The 16,940-nt window shown below is 36.6% G+C and overlaps 1 protein-coding gene across 1 annotated transcript in view; it reads right to left on the reverse strand.

Moving 5' to 3' along the window:
- Positions 1–16,940, reverse strand: part of HELLS (helicase, lymphoid specific) — a 40,349-nt gene that overhangs the window by 3,045 nt on the left and 20,364 nt on the right. The window contains exons 11-21 of the mRNA XM_030865145.3: positions 15,740–15,936; positions 12,925–13,021; positions 11,244–11,405; positions 9,307–9,446; positions 9,079–9,217; positions 7,680–7,763; positions 7,477–7,596; positions 6,560–6,676; positions 6,044–6,203; positions 1,283–1,379; positions 1,125–1,201 (exon numbers count right to left, since the gene is read on the reverse strand). Coding sequence (XP_030721005.1) covers positions 1,125–1,201; positions 1,283–1,379; positions 6,044–6,203; positions 6,560–6,676; positions 7,477–7,596; positions 7,680–7,763; positions 9,079–9,217; positions 9,307–9,446; positions 11,244–11,405; positions 12,925–13,021; positions 15,740–15,936 — 1,390 coding nt within the window. The remainder of the gene's footprint in view (positions 1–1,124; positions 1,202–1,282; positions 1,380–6,043; positions 6,204–6,559; positions 6,677–7,476; positions 7,597–7,679; positions 7,764–9,078; positions 9,218–9,306; positions 9,447–11,243; positions 11,406–12,924; positions 13,022–15,739; positions 15,937–16,940) is intronic.

Raw genomic sequence — 16,940 nt, forward strand, 5'->3', positions numbered from 1 at the left:
TCTTTAAATTAATAAAATCTATTCATCTCTTCATTTAGTTTGAGAGTTTTGTATCCTGTTTAAGAATCCTTTTCCTGGGGCTTCCCTGGTGGCGCAGTGGTTGAGAGTCCGCCTGCCGATGCTGCCGATACAGGGGACGCAGGTTCGTGCCCCGGTCCGGGAGGATCCCTCATGCTGCGGAGCGGCTGGGCCTGTGAGCCATGTCTGCTGAGCCTGTGCGTCCGGAGCCTGTGCTCCGCAACGGGAGAGGCCACAACAGTGAGAGGCCCGTGTACCGCAAAAAAAAAAAAAAAAGAATCCTTTTCCTGGACTTCGTTGGTGGCGCAGTGGTTAAGAATCCGCCTGCCAACGCAGGGGACGCGGGTTCAAGCCCTGGCCTGGGAAGATCCCACATGCCGCAGAGCAAGTAAGCCTGTGCACCACAACTACTGAGCCTGCACTCTAGAACCCACGAGCCACAACTACTAAGCCCGAGCGCCTAGAGCCTGTGCTCCGCAACAAAGAGTAGCACTCGCTCGCTGCAACTAGAGAAAGCCCGTGCACAGCAACAAAGACCCAATGCAGCCAAAAATAAATAAAAATTAAAAAATTTACTAAAAAAAAAAAGAACAATGGGTAAGGGGGGGAGGAGTCGGCGAATTCCGGAATGCAGGTCATTTTACTGGACAAATAACCCAGTTTTTCCAACAAATCGATGGCATGGAAAAACAAAAGTGAGGAGGGTGATATAGAAGAAAAGAGATATAGCAAACAATGAAATTTGGATCCTGATTCAAACCGTAAAAAGATTTGAGACAACTGGAGAAATCTGGATATGAACTGGGTATTAGCTGATACTAAGGTTTCAGGACCAACTCTCTTAAATGTAATAATGACATAGTGACTATGTTTAAAAACATGTTCTTCTCAGTAAAAGATGCCTAAGAAAGTGGCTATGGGTAAAATGTCATGAGTTTAACACTCTGACTAAAGAAAATGGCAATGAAATAAAATTGGCTAAATGTTGTAAACTATTAATGGCAGAATGAATTATCCACAGAGGTATATTATACTATTCTCTCTACTTATGTATATGTTTCAAAGTTTCTGTAAAAATAATAAGTAAAACCATGAGAGATACTTACCAAGGAGATCACTTCGATCTAACAACAACTCCAGATCTTTATCACTAATGACCTTCTCTCTTGATCCTTTTACTTCCCTGTAAGGAAACAAGATATTCACATCTATATGATAAATCAAAACTATGCATTATATTTTTCTAAAATTAAAATAATCTTACCTTTCATAATCTCTAGATTTTAATAATTCCATTAATTCCTTAGGGTCTAAAAAGTTCTTAGATTGATTTAATCCAGATTGACCACCTTTGAAATGATCTAGAAAAAATTTTCAAGAAATTCAAAACACTCAAAATTGCCTTTAAAGCCAAAATACAATACATTACAAACCAATCAGAATGCCTTACATTAAAAGGGACAGACAAACCAAGTGTTGGTAAAAAAAGAAAAGCGACTGCAATTAATCATACTTTGTTGGTGGGAGTGTAAAATGGTTGGGGAAAAGTTTGGTAGTTTTCTGTAGCTAAACATACACACACTCTAAGACCAAGAACAAATACATACATATGACCATAAATATTTGTATAAGAGGAGCTTATGCATAAGAACCAAAATCTGTAAACAATTCAAACATCAACAAAAGAATGGATGAATTACTCAGCAATTTTTTTGTTTAAATCGCAAACTTCTAACACACACAACATATATGAATCTCAAAATATTATGTCGAATATTAAGTAGCTAGGCAAAAAAAGAATACATACAAATGAATCCAGGTATGAAGTTAAAGGAAAAACTAACCTATATGACAAAAATTGGAATAGTGGTTGCCTTCTAGTGAGGAGCAAAGGAGCCTCAGAAATGACTAGAAAGGGAAACTTTCTCGGATGTTGGAAATGTTCACTACCTCGATCTGGATAATAATTAATCGAGTATATACACTTGTTATAGGCATCAAGCTGTACACTTAGCTGGGAATTTTACTGTATGTATATAACACCTCAATAAAACACTGTCAGCATTTTAAAAATTCCTTTCAAATTGTTCTCTGAGATTAATCTCTAAAATTAGTAAAAGTAAAACTTGGGGAAGTAAAACTATAAACTGTACCTAATTTAAACTAAATTCAAAACAAAACAGAATTTATTTCATAATTCAAATCGCTAAAAGCAGCACAGGTGAAAAAATTTTAATTTGCACAACATCTTATTAGGACCAAGTTCCTTTTTCCTCCAATGGAAATTCTAACTGCAATCTGAATGCTCCATCAAATCAAAGAGGTCTAAAGCCTAATCCACAATTTCCCTCAAAATCAGATATACTGGAGAAGGTATTTGCAAGTAGAAAAGTAGCATAAAATAAATTGATAGCAATTTTCAACATTATGACTTTTCTAGGCTTCAAAACTTATATAAGATGATTTTCAGCTTTTCTTAAGGCAGCCATCAAGCCATTTATCCAAACAGAATTTTATATTGAATAAATAAAAGCAGAACTCCAAGGAATACCAGGGAACAGAACATAAAATGCCAATGCCTCACCCACTTCACTTTCTCTATCCTCAAAATCTTTTCTAGATTAAAAAAAAATACTGTGTTTTTAATATTCTATTATTGAAACTATGAAAAGGGCATACTGGAGTCAAATATTTTTGAAATAGTAGGTTCAACAAAGTAAACAGATTTTATTGTAGCACTACTTCAATATACCTTTAATATTCTAATATTTAATATATTTTACTTGCAAGAAGAGGCTTGGAAGTTTTCTTAAAGCATTTTGGCACACAAATCTCTTATCAAGAATAAACAGTAGGGCTTCCCTGGTGGCGCAGTGGTTGAGAGTCCGCCTGCCGATGCAGGGGACACGGGTTCGTGCCCTGGTCCGGGAAGATGCTGTGGAGCGGCTGGGCTCGTGAGCCGTGGCCACTGAGCCTGTGCATCCGGAGCCTGTGCTCCGCAACGGCAGAGGCCACAGCAGTGAGAGGCCCGCATATCACAAAAAAAAAAAAAGAATAAATAGTAGTGGCTTCCCTGATGGCGCAGTGGCTAAGAATCCACCTGCCAATGCAAGGGACACTGATTTGAGCCCTGGTCTGGGAAGATCCCACATGCCGCGGAGCAACTAAGCCCATACGCCACAACTACTGAGCCTGTGCTCTAGAGCCCGCGAGCCACAAATACTGAAGCCTGCGCCTAGAGCCTGTGCTCCGCAACAAGAGAAGCCACCGCATTGAGAAGCCTGTGCACCTCAACAAAGAGTAGCCCTTGCTTGCCGCAACTAGAGAAAGCCCACACGCAGCAACTAAGACCCAACGCAGCCAAAAATAAATAAATAAAATAAATAAATTTATTTTTAAAAAAGGATAGACATTAACAATAACATCATACTCAACAGTGAAAAGCTGAAAGCTTTTCCTAGAAAATCAGGAGCAAGACAAGGATGGCTACTCTCGTCACTTCTATTGACACAGTATCGAAGTTCCAGCCTCAGCAATCAGACAAGAAAAAGAAATAAAAGGTATCCAAATTGGAAGGGAAGAAGTACAACTATCACTATTTGCAGATGACACAATACTATATCAAGAAAAAAACTAAAGTCTCCACAAAAAACTGTTAGAGCTAATAAATGAATTCAGCAAAGTTTCAGGATACAAGATTAATATACAGAAATCTGTTGCATTTCTATACACTAATAATTAACTATCAGAAAGCAGAAGTAAAAAAACAATCCCATCAAGAATGAAATACCTGAGTAAACTTAACTAAGGAGGTGAAAGAAGCACTGGAAGAATTAATATTGTTAAAATGTCCATACTACCCAAAGCAATCTACAGATTTCATGCAATCTCTACCAAAATACCCATGGCATTTTTCACAAAACTGGACAAGTAATCCCAACATTTGTATGGAACCACAAAAGACCTCTCCAAAACAAAAGCAATCTTGAGAAAAAAGACCAAAGCTGGAGGAATCACGCTCCCTGACTTCAGACTATGCTACAAAGCTACAGTAATCAAAACAGCATGGTACTTGCATAAACACACACACATAGATCAATGGAACAGAATAGAGAGCACAGAAATAAACCCACAGCACTTATGTTCAAATAATCTATGAAAAGTAGGCAAAACATACGATGAAGACAAGACAGTCTCTTCAAAAAACTGGATAGCTACATATAAAAGAATGAAACTAGCACATTTTCTCACACCATAAACAAAAATAAACTCAAAATGAATTAAAGACCTAAACTAAGACCTGAAACCATAAAACTCCTACAAGAAACTACAGGCAATATATTCTTTGACATTGATCCTAGCAGTATTTTTTAGATCTGTCTCCTCAGGCAAGGGAAACAAAAGCAAAAAAAATAAACAAATGTAACCTAGTCAGACATAAATGTTTTGTACAGTAAGGAAACCATCAATAAAATGAGAAGGCAACGTACTGAATGGGAGAAAATATTTGCAAACTCTATGTCTGATAAGGGCTTAATATCCAAAATATTATAAACAGCTCATACAACTCAATATCAAAAACCCTAAACAACTGATTAAAAAACTGGCAGACCTGAATAGACATTTTTCCAAAGAACATCTATACACGGCCAACAGGCACATGAAAAGATGCTCAATATCGCCATCCATCAGAGAAATACAAATCAAAACCACAATGAGATATCACTTCACACCTGTCAGAATGGCTATCATCAAAAAGTCTACAAATAACAAACGTTGGCAACGATGTGGAGAAAAGGGAACCCTAGTATGCTGTTGGTAGGAATGGTGGGAAAACAGTACGAAGGTTCCTCAAAAAAACTAAAAATAGAACTACCATATGATCCAGCAATTCCACTCCTGGGTATATATCCAAAGAAAACAAAAATAATAATTTGAAAAGATACTTGCATCCCAATGTTCACAGCAGCATTATTTACAATAGCCAAGATATGGAAACAACCTAAGTGTCCATCAACAGATGAATGGGTAAAGATGAATGGTTAAAGAAAAATACAAAATGGAATATTATTCGTCATAAATAAGAAGGAAATTCTGCCATTTGAAACGTGCATGAACCTAGAGATTATGCTTAGTGAAGTAAGTCAGACAGAGAAAGACAAATACTGTATGTTATCAATTATATGTGGAATCTAAAAAATAAAACAGATGAATAACAAAACAGACTCAGAGATATAGGAAAAAAATTAGTGGTTAGTGGGGAGAAGTGGGGGCAAGGTAGGGGCAGAGGATTAAGAGATATAAACTGCTATGTATAAAATAAATAAGCAATAAGGAGATATTGTACAGCACAGATAATGACTTTATAAAAATACAATCATTATTTTTTAATAACTTTAAATGGAGTATAAGCTAAAAAAATTGTGAATCACTATGTTGTACACCTGAAACTAATATAATATTAGAAATCAACTATACTTCAATAAAAAGTTTCTTTTTCTTTAATGAAAAAAAGAATAATCAGTAACATCAGGTCAATCTCCATGACAGTTTAAGATATGGCACTTTAAAAGTATACTTGATACTCTTCACTGCCCCATTGCTCCTCATTTTAGACACTAGTATTTTTCATTATGTCTATGGTCACACCAACCCAGCTTAGGTCTTCACAGCTCCAAATTCCCCACTGCCTATTTAAATCCTGCACTGATTTATTTTCTTTCTTTTCTTTTTTTTTTTGCAGTACGCGGGCCTCTCACTGTTGTGGCCTCTCCCGTTGTGGAGCACAGGCTCTGGACGCGCAGGCTCAGCGGCCATGGCTCACTGGCCCAGCTGCTCCGCGGCATGCAAGATCTTCCCAGACTGGGGCACGAACCCATGTCCCCTGCATCGGCAGGCAGACTCTCAACCACTGCGCCACCAGGGAAGCCCCTATTTCTTTTATAAAGAAAGTAACAACAATAACAAAAATTCACAACAGACAACAGACAACTTAAGCGAGAAAGTACTACAAAATGTTATTTACTTTTGTGGATGATCAACTTTTCCAGTTTTCTTTTAGCAGCTGCTCTTTCCACAATTTTCTGATCAATAGTATTTGCTGTAACAAGACGATATACAACAACTGGCTTTGTCTGACCAATTCTATGACATCTATCCTGGGCCTGAAGATCAGACTGGGGGTTCTTAAAGTTAAAAAGAAAAATAACATTTAACAGCTTAAGGTTAAAATTATTTAAACTCATATTATGTGGGTAAAGTCAATAAGCATGATCCAATCAGAATCTTTGTTTAAAAAGATTCTGATTAAAATTGAGTTAAGGTACTGTTTAAGTGCCTTAACTCAATTTAGACTGCTAGAGTGACTTCAATGATAAAGTAGGTTCAAGTCTTTACACACTGGACACTTGACAAAGAAATGATTTTCATCTTAAAGTGGATACCTTTTCAAAACAGAAAAATGAAATTACAAAGTGTACAATGAAAGATTAAAAGTTCAGAATGGAAATATAATCAGTATATTGCTACACTTCCAACTTACCCAATCACTATCATAAATGATAACAGTATCTGCTGCAGTCAAATTAATGCCCAGACCACCAGCTCGTGTACTCACTAAAAAGATAAACACATCTGGATCTGTGTTGAAGCTGTGCATCTAAAAGCAAAAGGGATGTAAACATAAGGAATTAAGAAAGAAAGAAACTGTTCCTGCCTGGAATGTGGATATAGAGCTGCATATTAAGCAGCTATCTTATAACCGTTTGTTTACCAGCAAAGGAAAGGGGAGGGCAGTGGTGTCCCAAGGGATATAATAAGCCAGCATTCTTCAAGCTGGGTGTGAGCTCTTAAGCATCCACAAGACTTTTTTTTTTTTTTTGCGGTACGCGGGCCTCTCACTGTTGTGGCCTCTCCCGTTGCAGAGCACAGGCTCCGCACGCGCAGGCTCAGCAGCCATGGCTCACGGGCCCAGCCGCTCCGCGGCATGCGGGATCTTCCCGGACCGGGGCATGAACCCGTGTCCCCTGCATCAGCAGGCGGACTCTCAACCACTGCGCCACCAGGGAAGCCCCCATCCACAGGACTTTTGATGTGGGATAAATAAATACTGAAAGCCACAGCAGCCATAAAGTTGAAAATGACCAATTTGGTGGAAAGAGATAAAATTATCAGACTCAACTCCCATAAAACAAAAAAATCATGATCATGCCTATTGCCTAAGTTGTGGCAATAAACCAGAGGCCCTAGGATGTAGGTCCCTTTTTTTTTTTTGGGCCGTGCCATGCGCGATGTGGGATCTTAGTTCCCCAATTGAACCTGTGCCCCCTGCAGTGGAAGTGCAGAGTCTTAACAACTGGACTGCCAGGGAAGTCCCTAGGTCAATTTTGAACATTACTTCAGAAATCAAGACAGGAGTTACAAAAAAGAATTAAGTATGTATGACATAAGCAGTCTTACATTTTTTTCTCTCTCTGAATAAGACATGGATCCATCAAGCCTGCTGAAGTTGAAATTTCTAAAGTGACAGTAATCTATCAAAATGTCCAACATTCTTGTCATTTGTGAAAAAAGCAGCACCTGAAATTTAAATATATCTTAGTATCTATACTGATTAATGAAGAATAATTAAACAACCAAAAATCCAATCAAAAGTACCATACCTTATGACCTCTGGTTTTTAGTTCTGGCAGCATTCGATCCAAAATTAAGAATTTCCCAGAATTTGTTACCAACTCTTCATCAATCTTAAAAGTGGGGAAAGAAAGGAAAAAATAAATTGTCACAACAACTACTAATAATCTGTTTTTGTTAAAATAAAAACCATGTTAACAGTTTAATTTTCAATGACAAATTAAGTCCCTATAAAACTTTTTAAATTGACCTTGTTATTTGATCTTTTTTATCAGAAGATAAAAAAGGAAAAGGAAAGACATACTCAAGGAAAGACAAACTCTACAATTTAAAACCAATGATTTCACAAAAAACAAAATTCAGTTTAAGTGTATAATCTATCCTCCCCACACCTCTCCCCAAAACTTTGTATAACAGAACATTAAGTTCAAACTTACTTAATGTTGAGGTTTATTCTTTATAACTGAGTACACTTTCAACCAAATGCGTATGAAAATTACTGCTAAAGCTCTCAGTAGAAATTAAAGAAAGCATAAGAGCTTATAAGCAACCTAAGTATCCAAAATGAAATTTTTAACCTTCTGGTGAATATTAATTACCTTCAGAGATTATCTTCTTCCTTACTCAATGAAAAGCTTTAAAACACTGGTTCTCAAATAGGGGCAGTTTTGCCTTCCACCCCCAGCTTATATTTGGCAGTGTCTGGAAGATACTTTACACGTTGACACAACTGGGGGAGGGAAATATTTTGGCATCTAGTGGCTACAGGCTAGAGATGCTGGACAAATGGCCTATAGTCCACAAGACAGCACTTCCTTAACAAAGAATTATCTGGCCCAAAATGTCAATATTGACAAGGGTAAGGAACTCTGCTGTAAACTAGTACAAAACAGGGTTATTGAGGGTTACTGAGAACTGATTTCCTTTACTACTAGGTTGTTTTTCCATCAACTGCCAAAGAAAGCAATTTCATTCATTTAATCTGAAAGCCCACAAATCAACATAACTTTTTGCTCTCTTCTGTGGCTATCTGTTGAGATTTAAACAATGAGCAGCCCGACTGATTTTGACAAGCTGAATACTAATTAAAAGGAATACTGAAAAGGTGACAACAATCTCCAAAATAGACAGCAACTAAAACACAGAGTGGAAATCAACTGTGTTACTTAAAAACTTATATTTCCAATATCACTCTAAATTTAGGAGGATTCCTAGCTGTTTACATGAAATATATAAATAAAAATATTAGTTAGCTTACATATAGAAAACCACCTTTTTTCTAACATTCATAAAGTTCTCTGAATTTGGGGGGAGAAGACAATCTTCATATAACAGTATTTACTGTAAGTAATAATAAAAAAAATGACACTTTCACCCAACATAAAAAGTTACAGACATCAAAACAGCGTATTATTAAATAGTATTCACCTTAAACTCTTGTGTGACCGGGTCTATAGGGTACTCAATCAGATATGGATGATTACAGCACTTGCGAAGTAGCATCATTATATTCTGCAGCTTCAGATTAACTTCAGATTCTATAGGGATGTTTGTTTCCACAACAGCTCTGCACAAAATATAGAATCCATGAATGAGACATTAAAAAAAAAAAAATCACAGTTTAAAGAATACTTAAATTTATTTTTAAACTCACACCTTTCTCGGTCTACCTCTGGCTGTATTTGGCTGATCAGTTTTTCCAATTCATTAGGGAAATCATCTATTTTGCTGTAATCTATTGACTTTCTAGTTCGCCGTTTTGGTCGTCCAGTGGGACTCAGCTCAACTGTTTCTTTCTAAAACAATAAATTAAAGAAATATCTTTTTAAAAAGCTATATATATACTCTTAGTTATTTGTAGTGAAGTGGACGGAACTAGAGTCTGTCACACAGAGTAAGGTAAGTCGGAAAGAGAAAAACAAATACCATATGCTAACACAAATATATATGGAATCTTAAAAAAAAAAAAAGGTTCTGATGAACCTAGGGGCAGGACAGGAATAAAGACGCAGATGTAGAGAATGGACTTGAGGACATGGGGAGGGGGAAGGGTAAGCTGGGACGAAGTGAGAGAGTAGCATTGACATATATACACTACCAAATGTAGTGGGAAGCAGCTGCATAGCACAGGGAGATCAGCTTGGTGCTTTGTGACCACCTAAAGGGGTGGGATAGGGAGGGTGGGAGGGAGACGCAAGAGGGAGGGGATATGGGGATAGATGTATACATATAGCTGATTCACTTTGTTATACAGCAGAAACTAACACACCATTGTAAAGCAATTATACTCCAATAAAGATGTTAAAAAGAATGTTAAAAAAAAGCTATACTCTTAAATTCTATACACACACACACACACAAAGTAGGGTATATAATATTTTTATGTACAAAATGTTTTAACATATAAAGAAAAAAATAATTTTGTCTGTCATCATTAAGTTTATTAATTTCCAAAGGCACAAAATCCAAATCCAAAGGCACAAGGATCCATAAACTATAGCCAAATGTAAATTTTATCCTGGGAAATTTAATTGTTTTAACACTGATGACAATATCTGGAATCAGAGTTAATGCATTCATATCAGTGGAAAAAAATAAGGATGGATAAAACTTCTGAACTTATATAAAGGAATTTAATAGCTTTGGGCTGAAATGAAGCTCCACATATCTGCACTACAGAGGTTATTTTTTTGGATTGGTATAATACTGCAATGAAATTCCTTCCAATAGGCAACTACTTTAATTTTCTAACAGTTAAAAAGCCAGAGATTCCCTTTAATTAAAATGAAAATGAGGGCTTCCCTGGTGGTGCAGTGGTTGAGAGTCCGCCTGCCGATGCAGGGGACACGGGTTCGTGCCCCGGTTGGGGAAAGATCCCACATGCCGCAGAGCAGCTGGGCCCTTAAGCCATGGCCGCTGAGCCTGCGCGTCCAGAGCTTGTGCTCCGCAACGGGAGAGGCCACAACAGTAGAGGACCGCGTACCGCAAAACAACAACAAAAAAGAAAATGGGATAACAGTCTAATGGTTGTACAAAAACAGAAATGCGTAATCATAAATACTTTGAAAAGAAATACACAGGTCCATGGCAAACAGTCAAAAATCTGGACATCTGAACAAAATTTAAGGGTCTTCTAATCTTCAGTTATAAGATAATCACATTCCAATTCAATTTCTTGTAATATGGTGGGTAACTAAAAAAGATATTTCTTTCAAATAGAGGATTTTATTAAATTTTTTGGCTACCAACAACCTGCTGTAAAGGGATTGTATATTTGGGGTGACTGGTCTAGTTGGCAAGCCCTTAGTATATTGTGTGCTTGTTCAAATGTATTTCCAAATCCATCCCCAGACAGTATTTCAGATGACTATAAAGCAATCAATGCAGGAACCATCACTTGAATTTTAGTAGGACCACAGAATTACTAGGAGACAATTTTTGCTATTGGCCTTATGCCTTATACTCCAGTTAGAAATTCACCCTCAACAAGTCATGAAAACAGGTGATGAGCCTCATATAAGACTGAAATCAACCATGAAATTTTCTATGCCAACTGTCATTTACAGGTAGGTTATTTCAAATCCACACTCTACCTCGCTGGATCCAAACATGTTTGCAATTGTACGGTTCACAATGGCTGTGTAAAAGATCTCTTGTTTCTTTGAAAGTGGTGCATAAACAACTACTTCTCGTTTAGGAGGAACTTCAAGGGCAACATCAGATTTTAGTCTTCTCAATAAGAAAGGTGTTAAAATCTAAAATTTAAACATGAATAAACATATATAAATATTAAACATTTTTGTATTTTCAAGGAATACTCTCCCCAAATACCCTTTTACCCCTTCTTCCTCTTTTCTTCCTATATAAAACTATCACATCTCAAAAGGTGATATAAAATATTTCCTTGAAATTTTCCAGACCAAAAACCACCACATGACAAACTCATAGCGTTTATCTGTAACATTTCACAACTTAATTTTTCAAAAATTCTAGTATAACTTGAATATTTTAAAAAGCTGAAATAAGAAGGTGATATCTGTACTTCTTAGGGATAAAGTTATAGCCCACAGTTTTTAAAAGTGAGGTTTCGAATTAGTAGAAAACCAAAAAATCAACTGATCCAGAAAAGTAGGCATGAAAAGTTTCCTTCTATAAGTTCTAAAACTTCAGACTTAAAACTACTCTCCTTCATCAGCTGTGATGACAAGAGATTTCCACATTTATAAAACAACAGAGAAGCAATAGATAACTATATCATTATTAAACTACTTAGGTTTTTAAAAGAAAGTCAACTTAAAAAAATCATTTTATATCCTTTATAGCCTTCCCTTTAAATTAGTAATTAATTTACATATAGATTAGGGCTCTGTACTTAAATACCTCAAAGGTATAGAGCCAAGCATAGAGAGACTTTAATTTTCCAGAGAAAGAGAGAACATTACCAGTAGTTTAAGAAAAAAGTATCTGTAGACAGCGGCCCAGACACAAATATACCTACAGGCAAGTATCAGAAAAAACATGCAAATGATATGGGGAAGTAAGATTTGGAGTATTATTTTTACTTTGATTTACGTACTATCTCACTTCAAAGTCAAAAAAACTTTTTCAAAAAGATTTTGAATAAAATTGTCAAAGCACAATTGAGAAGCTTTTCAGGCCCACATATGAAAACTAGGAGACCTTTGAAAGATTATGTTTGTTTAAAAATAGATAGGATAGGGCTTCCCTGGTGGTGCAGTGGTTGAGAGTCTGCCTGCCGATGCAGGGGACACGGGTTCGTGCCCCAGTCTGGGAGGCTCCCACATGCCGCAGAGCGGCTGGGCCCGTAAGCCATGGCCTCTGAGCCTGCGTGTCCGAAGCCTGTGCTCCGCAACAGGAGAGGCCACAACAATGAGAGGCCCACGTACAGAAAAAAAAAAAAAAAGGATAGATGGAGTTTGTACAAAACAGTAGAATGGATCATACAAGTAAGTAAATTATGCAACTATTATTGGCAAACATTGCATAAAAATTTTCATTTTTGGCTGACAAACATGTCAGTAACCATTAGGGGTAAAATGAGTATACGTGAAAAGGACAAAATTTTAAAAAGCACTTTACTTTTGCTTTAACACCATGAGACCTCTAGGGGAGGGAAAAGGGCAGGAGAGTAAGTTAAATTTGGGGGTGGGGGGGCTCACTTTTCAAATTCTACCACAATGGGTTGAACAGGTAATTTCTAGGGTTCCTTTTTCATTCTATGAGTCTAGTAAGCAGAATAAGAAAAGTCAAAACCTGGTGCAGCATATGCAATACATTCTGTTCTCTTTCTTTAGCAATAATATCTTCAGCAGTTTCAGAAAGACTAGTGATATCAAACCAAGATTCAAAGCTGTAAAATAAAAAAAATTATTACAAGTTAACCTAACACATAAATCAGTTATATTAACATGACCTATGTTTTGCATTTTCAACTTTGTATTAATCTGTGTATTATGAAGCAGATATTTTCTTAAAGGGAACATTTTTTTCTGATTTATAATTATCTTTTTTTTTTACATCTTTATCAGAGTATAATTGCTTTACAATGGTGTGTTAGCTTCTGCTTTATAACAAAGTGAATCAGCTATACATATACATATATCCCCATATCCCCTCCCATCTTGCGTCTCCCTCCCACCCTCCCTATCCCACCCCTTTAGGTGGTCACAAAGCACCAAGCTGATCTCCCTGTGCTATGCAGCTGCTTCCCACTACATTTGGTAGTGTATATATGTCCATGCCACTCTCTCACTTCGTCCCAGCTTACCCTTCCCCCTCCCATGCCCTCAAGTCCATTCTCTACACCTGCTTCTTTATTCCTGTCCTGCCCCTAGGTTCTTCAGAACCATTTTTTTTTTTAAGATTCCAATAAATATATTATCTTAACAAGAGTATAAACATCAAATAAACATTAAAGTACCCCCCCCTTTTTTTTTTGCGGTACGCGGGCCTCTCCCGTTGCGGAGCACAGGCTCCGGACGCGCAGGCTCAGTGGCCATGGCTCACGGTCCCAGCCGCTCCGCGGCATGTGGGATCTTCCCGGACCGGGGCACGAACCCGTGTCCCCTGCATCGGCAGGTGGACTCTCAACCACTGCGCCACCAGGGAAGCCCCCCTTTTTCCTCTTTTTAAAGGCAGACTTCATTAGGATATGTCTGGAGTCTTGGAAGCGTGACTATCCCATGTTCTCCTACAAATGGACCTTGAGATGGGTCCTCCTCTATTGGGGAATGTTATCCTCTACGACAAAGCACGTAGCTTCGGGAGGAATGCACATGTCCCATGGGAGGAAGGGGACACTGGCCTAGCCAGTCAGGTCAGCCAGATCAACCCTAGCAATCAGTGGGGTGACAGATGTCACAGCCAGACTGCCCCCACATCCTAAGGTACACATTTTATGGAACATTTTAATAAAGTTAAAGAAATGAAAACTATCTCTGAATATCAAGACCACATGATCTCTCTCTTTAGGTAAAAATGTGACCCATTACAGTGTTTTTAAAATTCAACATATATGTACCCTGATAATGATATCTATTAATATCCTTAGTTCTTCACAATGTTAAAAAAAAAACAACCCTATTAACATGAGCTATTAAATATAAGCATGTCTACACTAAGTAACGCTATATTGTCAGTAAATACAATTGGGAAAAATGCCAACAACATTAATGCAGTAGTTACATCAGATATTTCCAAAATTTCGTCACCTCAGGCACATTTTATAAATTCAGATTCCCAGCTCCTCCCTCAGTGTTCTAACTCAGTGGAAATGCATAGGACCTGGAAATCTTGCCTTTTAATAAATGTTCCCTAAGACAGCCTGGCCTTGGGCTAATATCTGGTCACCAGAGGTGGAATACATTCTCAAAATAAAACATTAAAAGTTATTCTCCCATATAAAATTAACTTTCTTCCTTCACTGATGCCAAAGTAAGTGTAAATCAATTATTTTGCCCTCCTGATTTTGAAACTTCTATGTTAATTATTTTTAATGTCTGGTAAGATTATTTACTCTTCCATTCTGAGTATACTAATGATTTTCTGAAAACTGTTTATTTTTGCTTTTTATGATATAAGCTAAGATTCAAACAGTTCTAGAGTAAAAAGCATGAGGGTGAAACTGGGAGACTCTGGTTATATTTTTGACTCTGGCATTAACTAGTTATATTTTTAATAACTTGACACTTGGGTTTTCTTATGTGTGAGACAGGGGATGTATCAACCCCTATCCCTTCAACCTATCTCTTGTTTGTGAGAAAATAATGAGAAAAATCCACCTGAAAGTGTTTCACAAAGTCAAGACAATAAGGAGCTTTATAAAAATATGTTAAGGCAGGGAACTCCCTGGCAGACCAGCAGTTAAGACATTTGGGGCTTTCACTGCCGTGGGCCCAGGTTCGATCCCTGGTTGGGGAGTTAAGATCCCGCAAGCCGCGCAGTGTGGCCAAAAAAAAAAAAAAAAAAAAAATTTTTAAGGCAGCATAAAACAGCTTGTCTCTACTAATCAATGCAATAAAAGCTTTAAAATAATCTTTTATTTATCTCCTCTCATAATTTGTGTCAAAAGTAGAACATACTTTTGGGGAAAGGGGAATTGGAGGAAGGTGGTTAAAATGTACAAACTAACGGTTATAAAGTAAATAAACACTAGGTATGTAATGTATAACATGGTGACTACACTTAACACAGCTCTATGATATATAGGAAAGTTGTTAAGAGTAGATCCTAAGAGTTCTCATCACAAGGAGAAAAACTTTTTCTTTTCATTTTATTTATTTGAGATGATGGATGTTAACTAAACCTATTGTGGTAATCACTTCACAATACATATAAATCAAACCGTCATACTGTACATCTTAAACTTATACAGTGATATGTCAATTATTTCTCAATAAAACTGGAAAAAATAAAATAAAAAGAGCAGAACATATATACCACAAAGAACTGGCCAAAAGCTATCACTTTAATCCAGCTACCTAGAAGATAGAAATTAATTTAAACTATGAGCACAGATTTTGAGACAGTTAGAAAAACATAGGAAATAATTAAATAACCGCTTACCTACCTTTTCAAGTCATCAAATACATCTGGCAACAAAAAGTTCAACAATGACCAAAGCTCTGATAAGTTGTTTTGCAAAGGAGTACCAGTCAAAAGAAGCTTGTTATCCGCATTGAATCGTTTTAACTCCCTGATTAGGCGGCACTTCATGTTCTTAATCCTGTGTCCTTCATCTACTATTAAGTATTTCCAGTAGCAATTCTAGAAAAGGAATTCAGGGGAAACTTTTTATATGATGATCTCACAATTTTTCCTAAAAGCAATTTTAAAGATAAAACTTCTTTATTAGGAATGAATGTTCGATTTTATCAAACGGTATTTCTATACCTATTGAGATGATCATGTTTTCCTTTGATCTACTAAGAGAATGAATTAATTTCCTAAAACTGATATATACTTGTGTTGCTGTAACAGACCTCACTTGGTCCTGAACTAATAAAGTCCACCTGCTGTTATATATTTAAGATTTCTCCATTCACATTCTTTAGTCAAAGCAGTCTGTACTTTTCCTTTCTAATGCTTTGTTGAGTTTTAATTAGTGTTATCTTGCAGTCCTAAAAAAAGAACTGAAGGACTTTATTAGTTCTATATGCTCTGAAACATTAAATATCGTTAGAATTTTCATTCTTGAAGCCCACATCTGAGATTGACACTTTTTATTATCTGATGGTATTCTCAACTTCTTACATAGTTATTGGTTTGTTTAGGTTTTTCCTTTCTTCTGGAGCTAATTTTGGTAATGTATATCTTCACAGAAAGCTAACCATTTACTTTCATTAAGTTGTCATGAAAATTGTTTTAATTTCTCATCTTTAATATCTGTGCTCTTTTATCTTGATTAAGCAAACCTAAAGTTCCTCTGTTTTACTGTGTAAAAATACAGAAATATGCAATATTTCTGGGAAGTATAAGTACCAAACTGGCAACTGTAGGTATCCTTGGATAATGGGATTAGCAAATTGGGGGAAGAGTATGAAATGGGACATCTTTTGCATTTTACTTTATACATTCATAGCTTAAAATAATATTATGACTTCTTTAATAAAAAACTTGGAACTTTTTTTCTGATAAGGCAAACAAATCAGATAGCCTGAATAATCTCTCACTATATCTACCTTAAAAAAATGAAACAAAATATACAACATCCTTCATAAATGAATAAGCAAAAAAGAAAACCCAATGCAACAGAAATGATGAGGAATCTG

This window comes from Globicephala melas, chromosome 16, assembly GCF_963455315.2.
Source record: "Globicephala melas chromosome 16, mGloMel1.2, whole genome shotgun sequence".
Lineage (NCBI taxonomy): Eukaryota > Metazoa > Chordata > Mammalia > Artiodactyla > Delphinidae > Globicephala > Globicephala melas.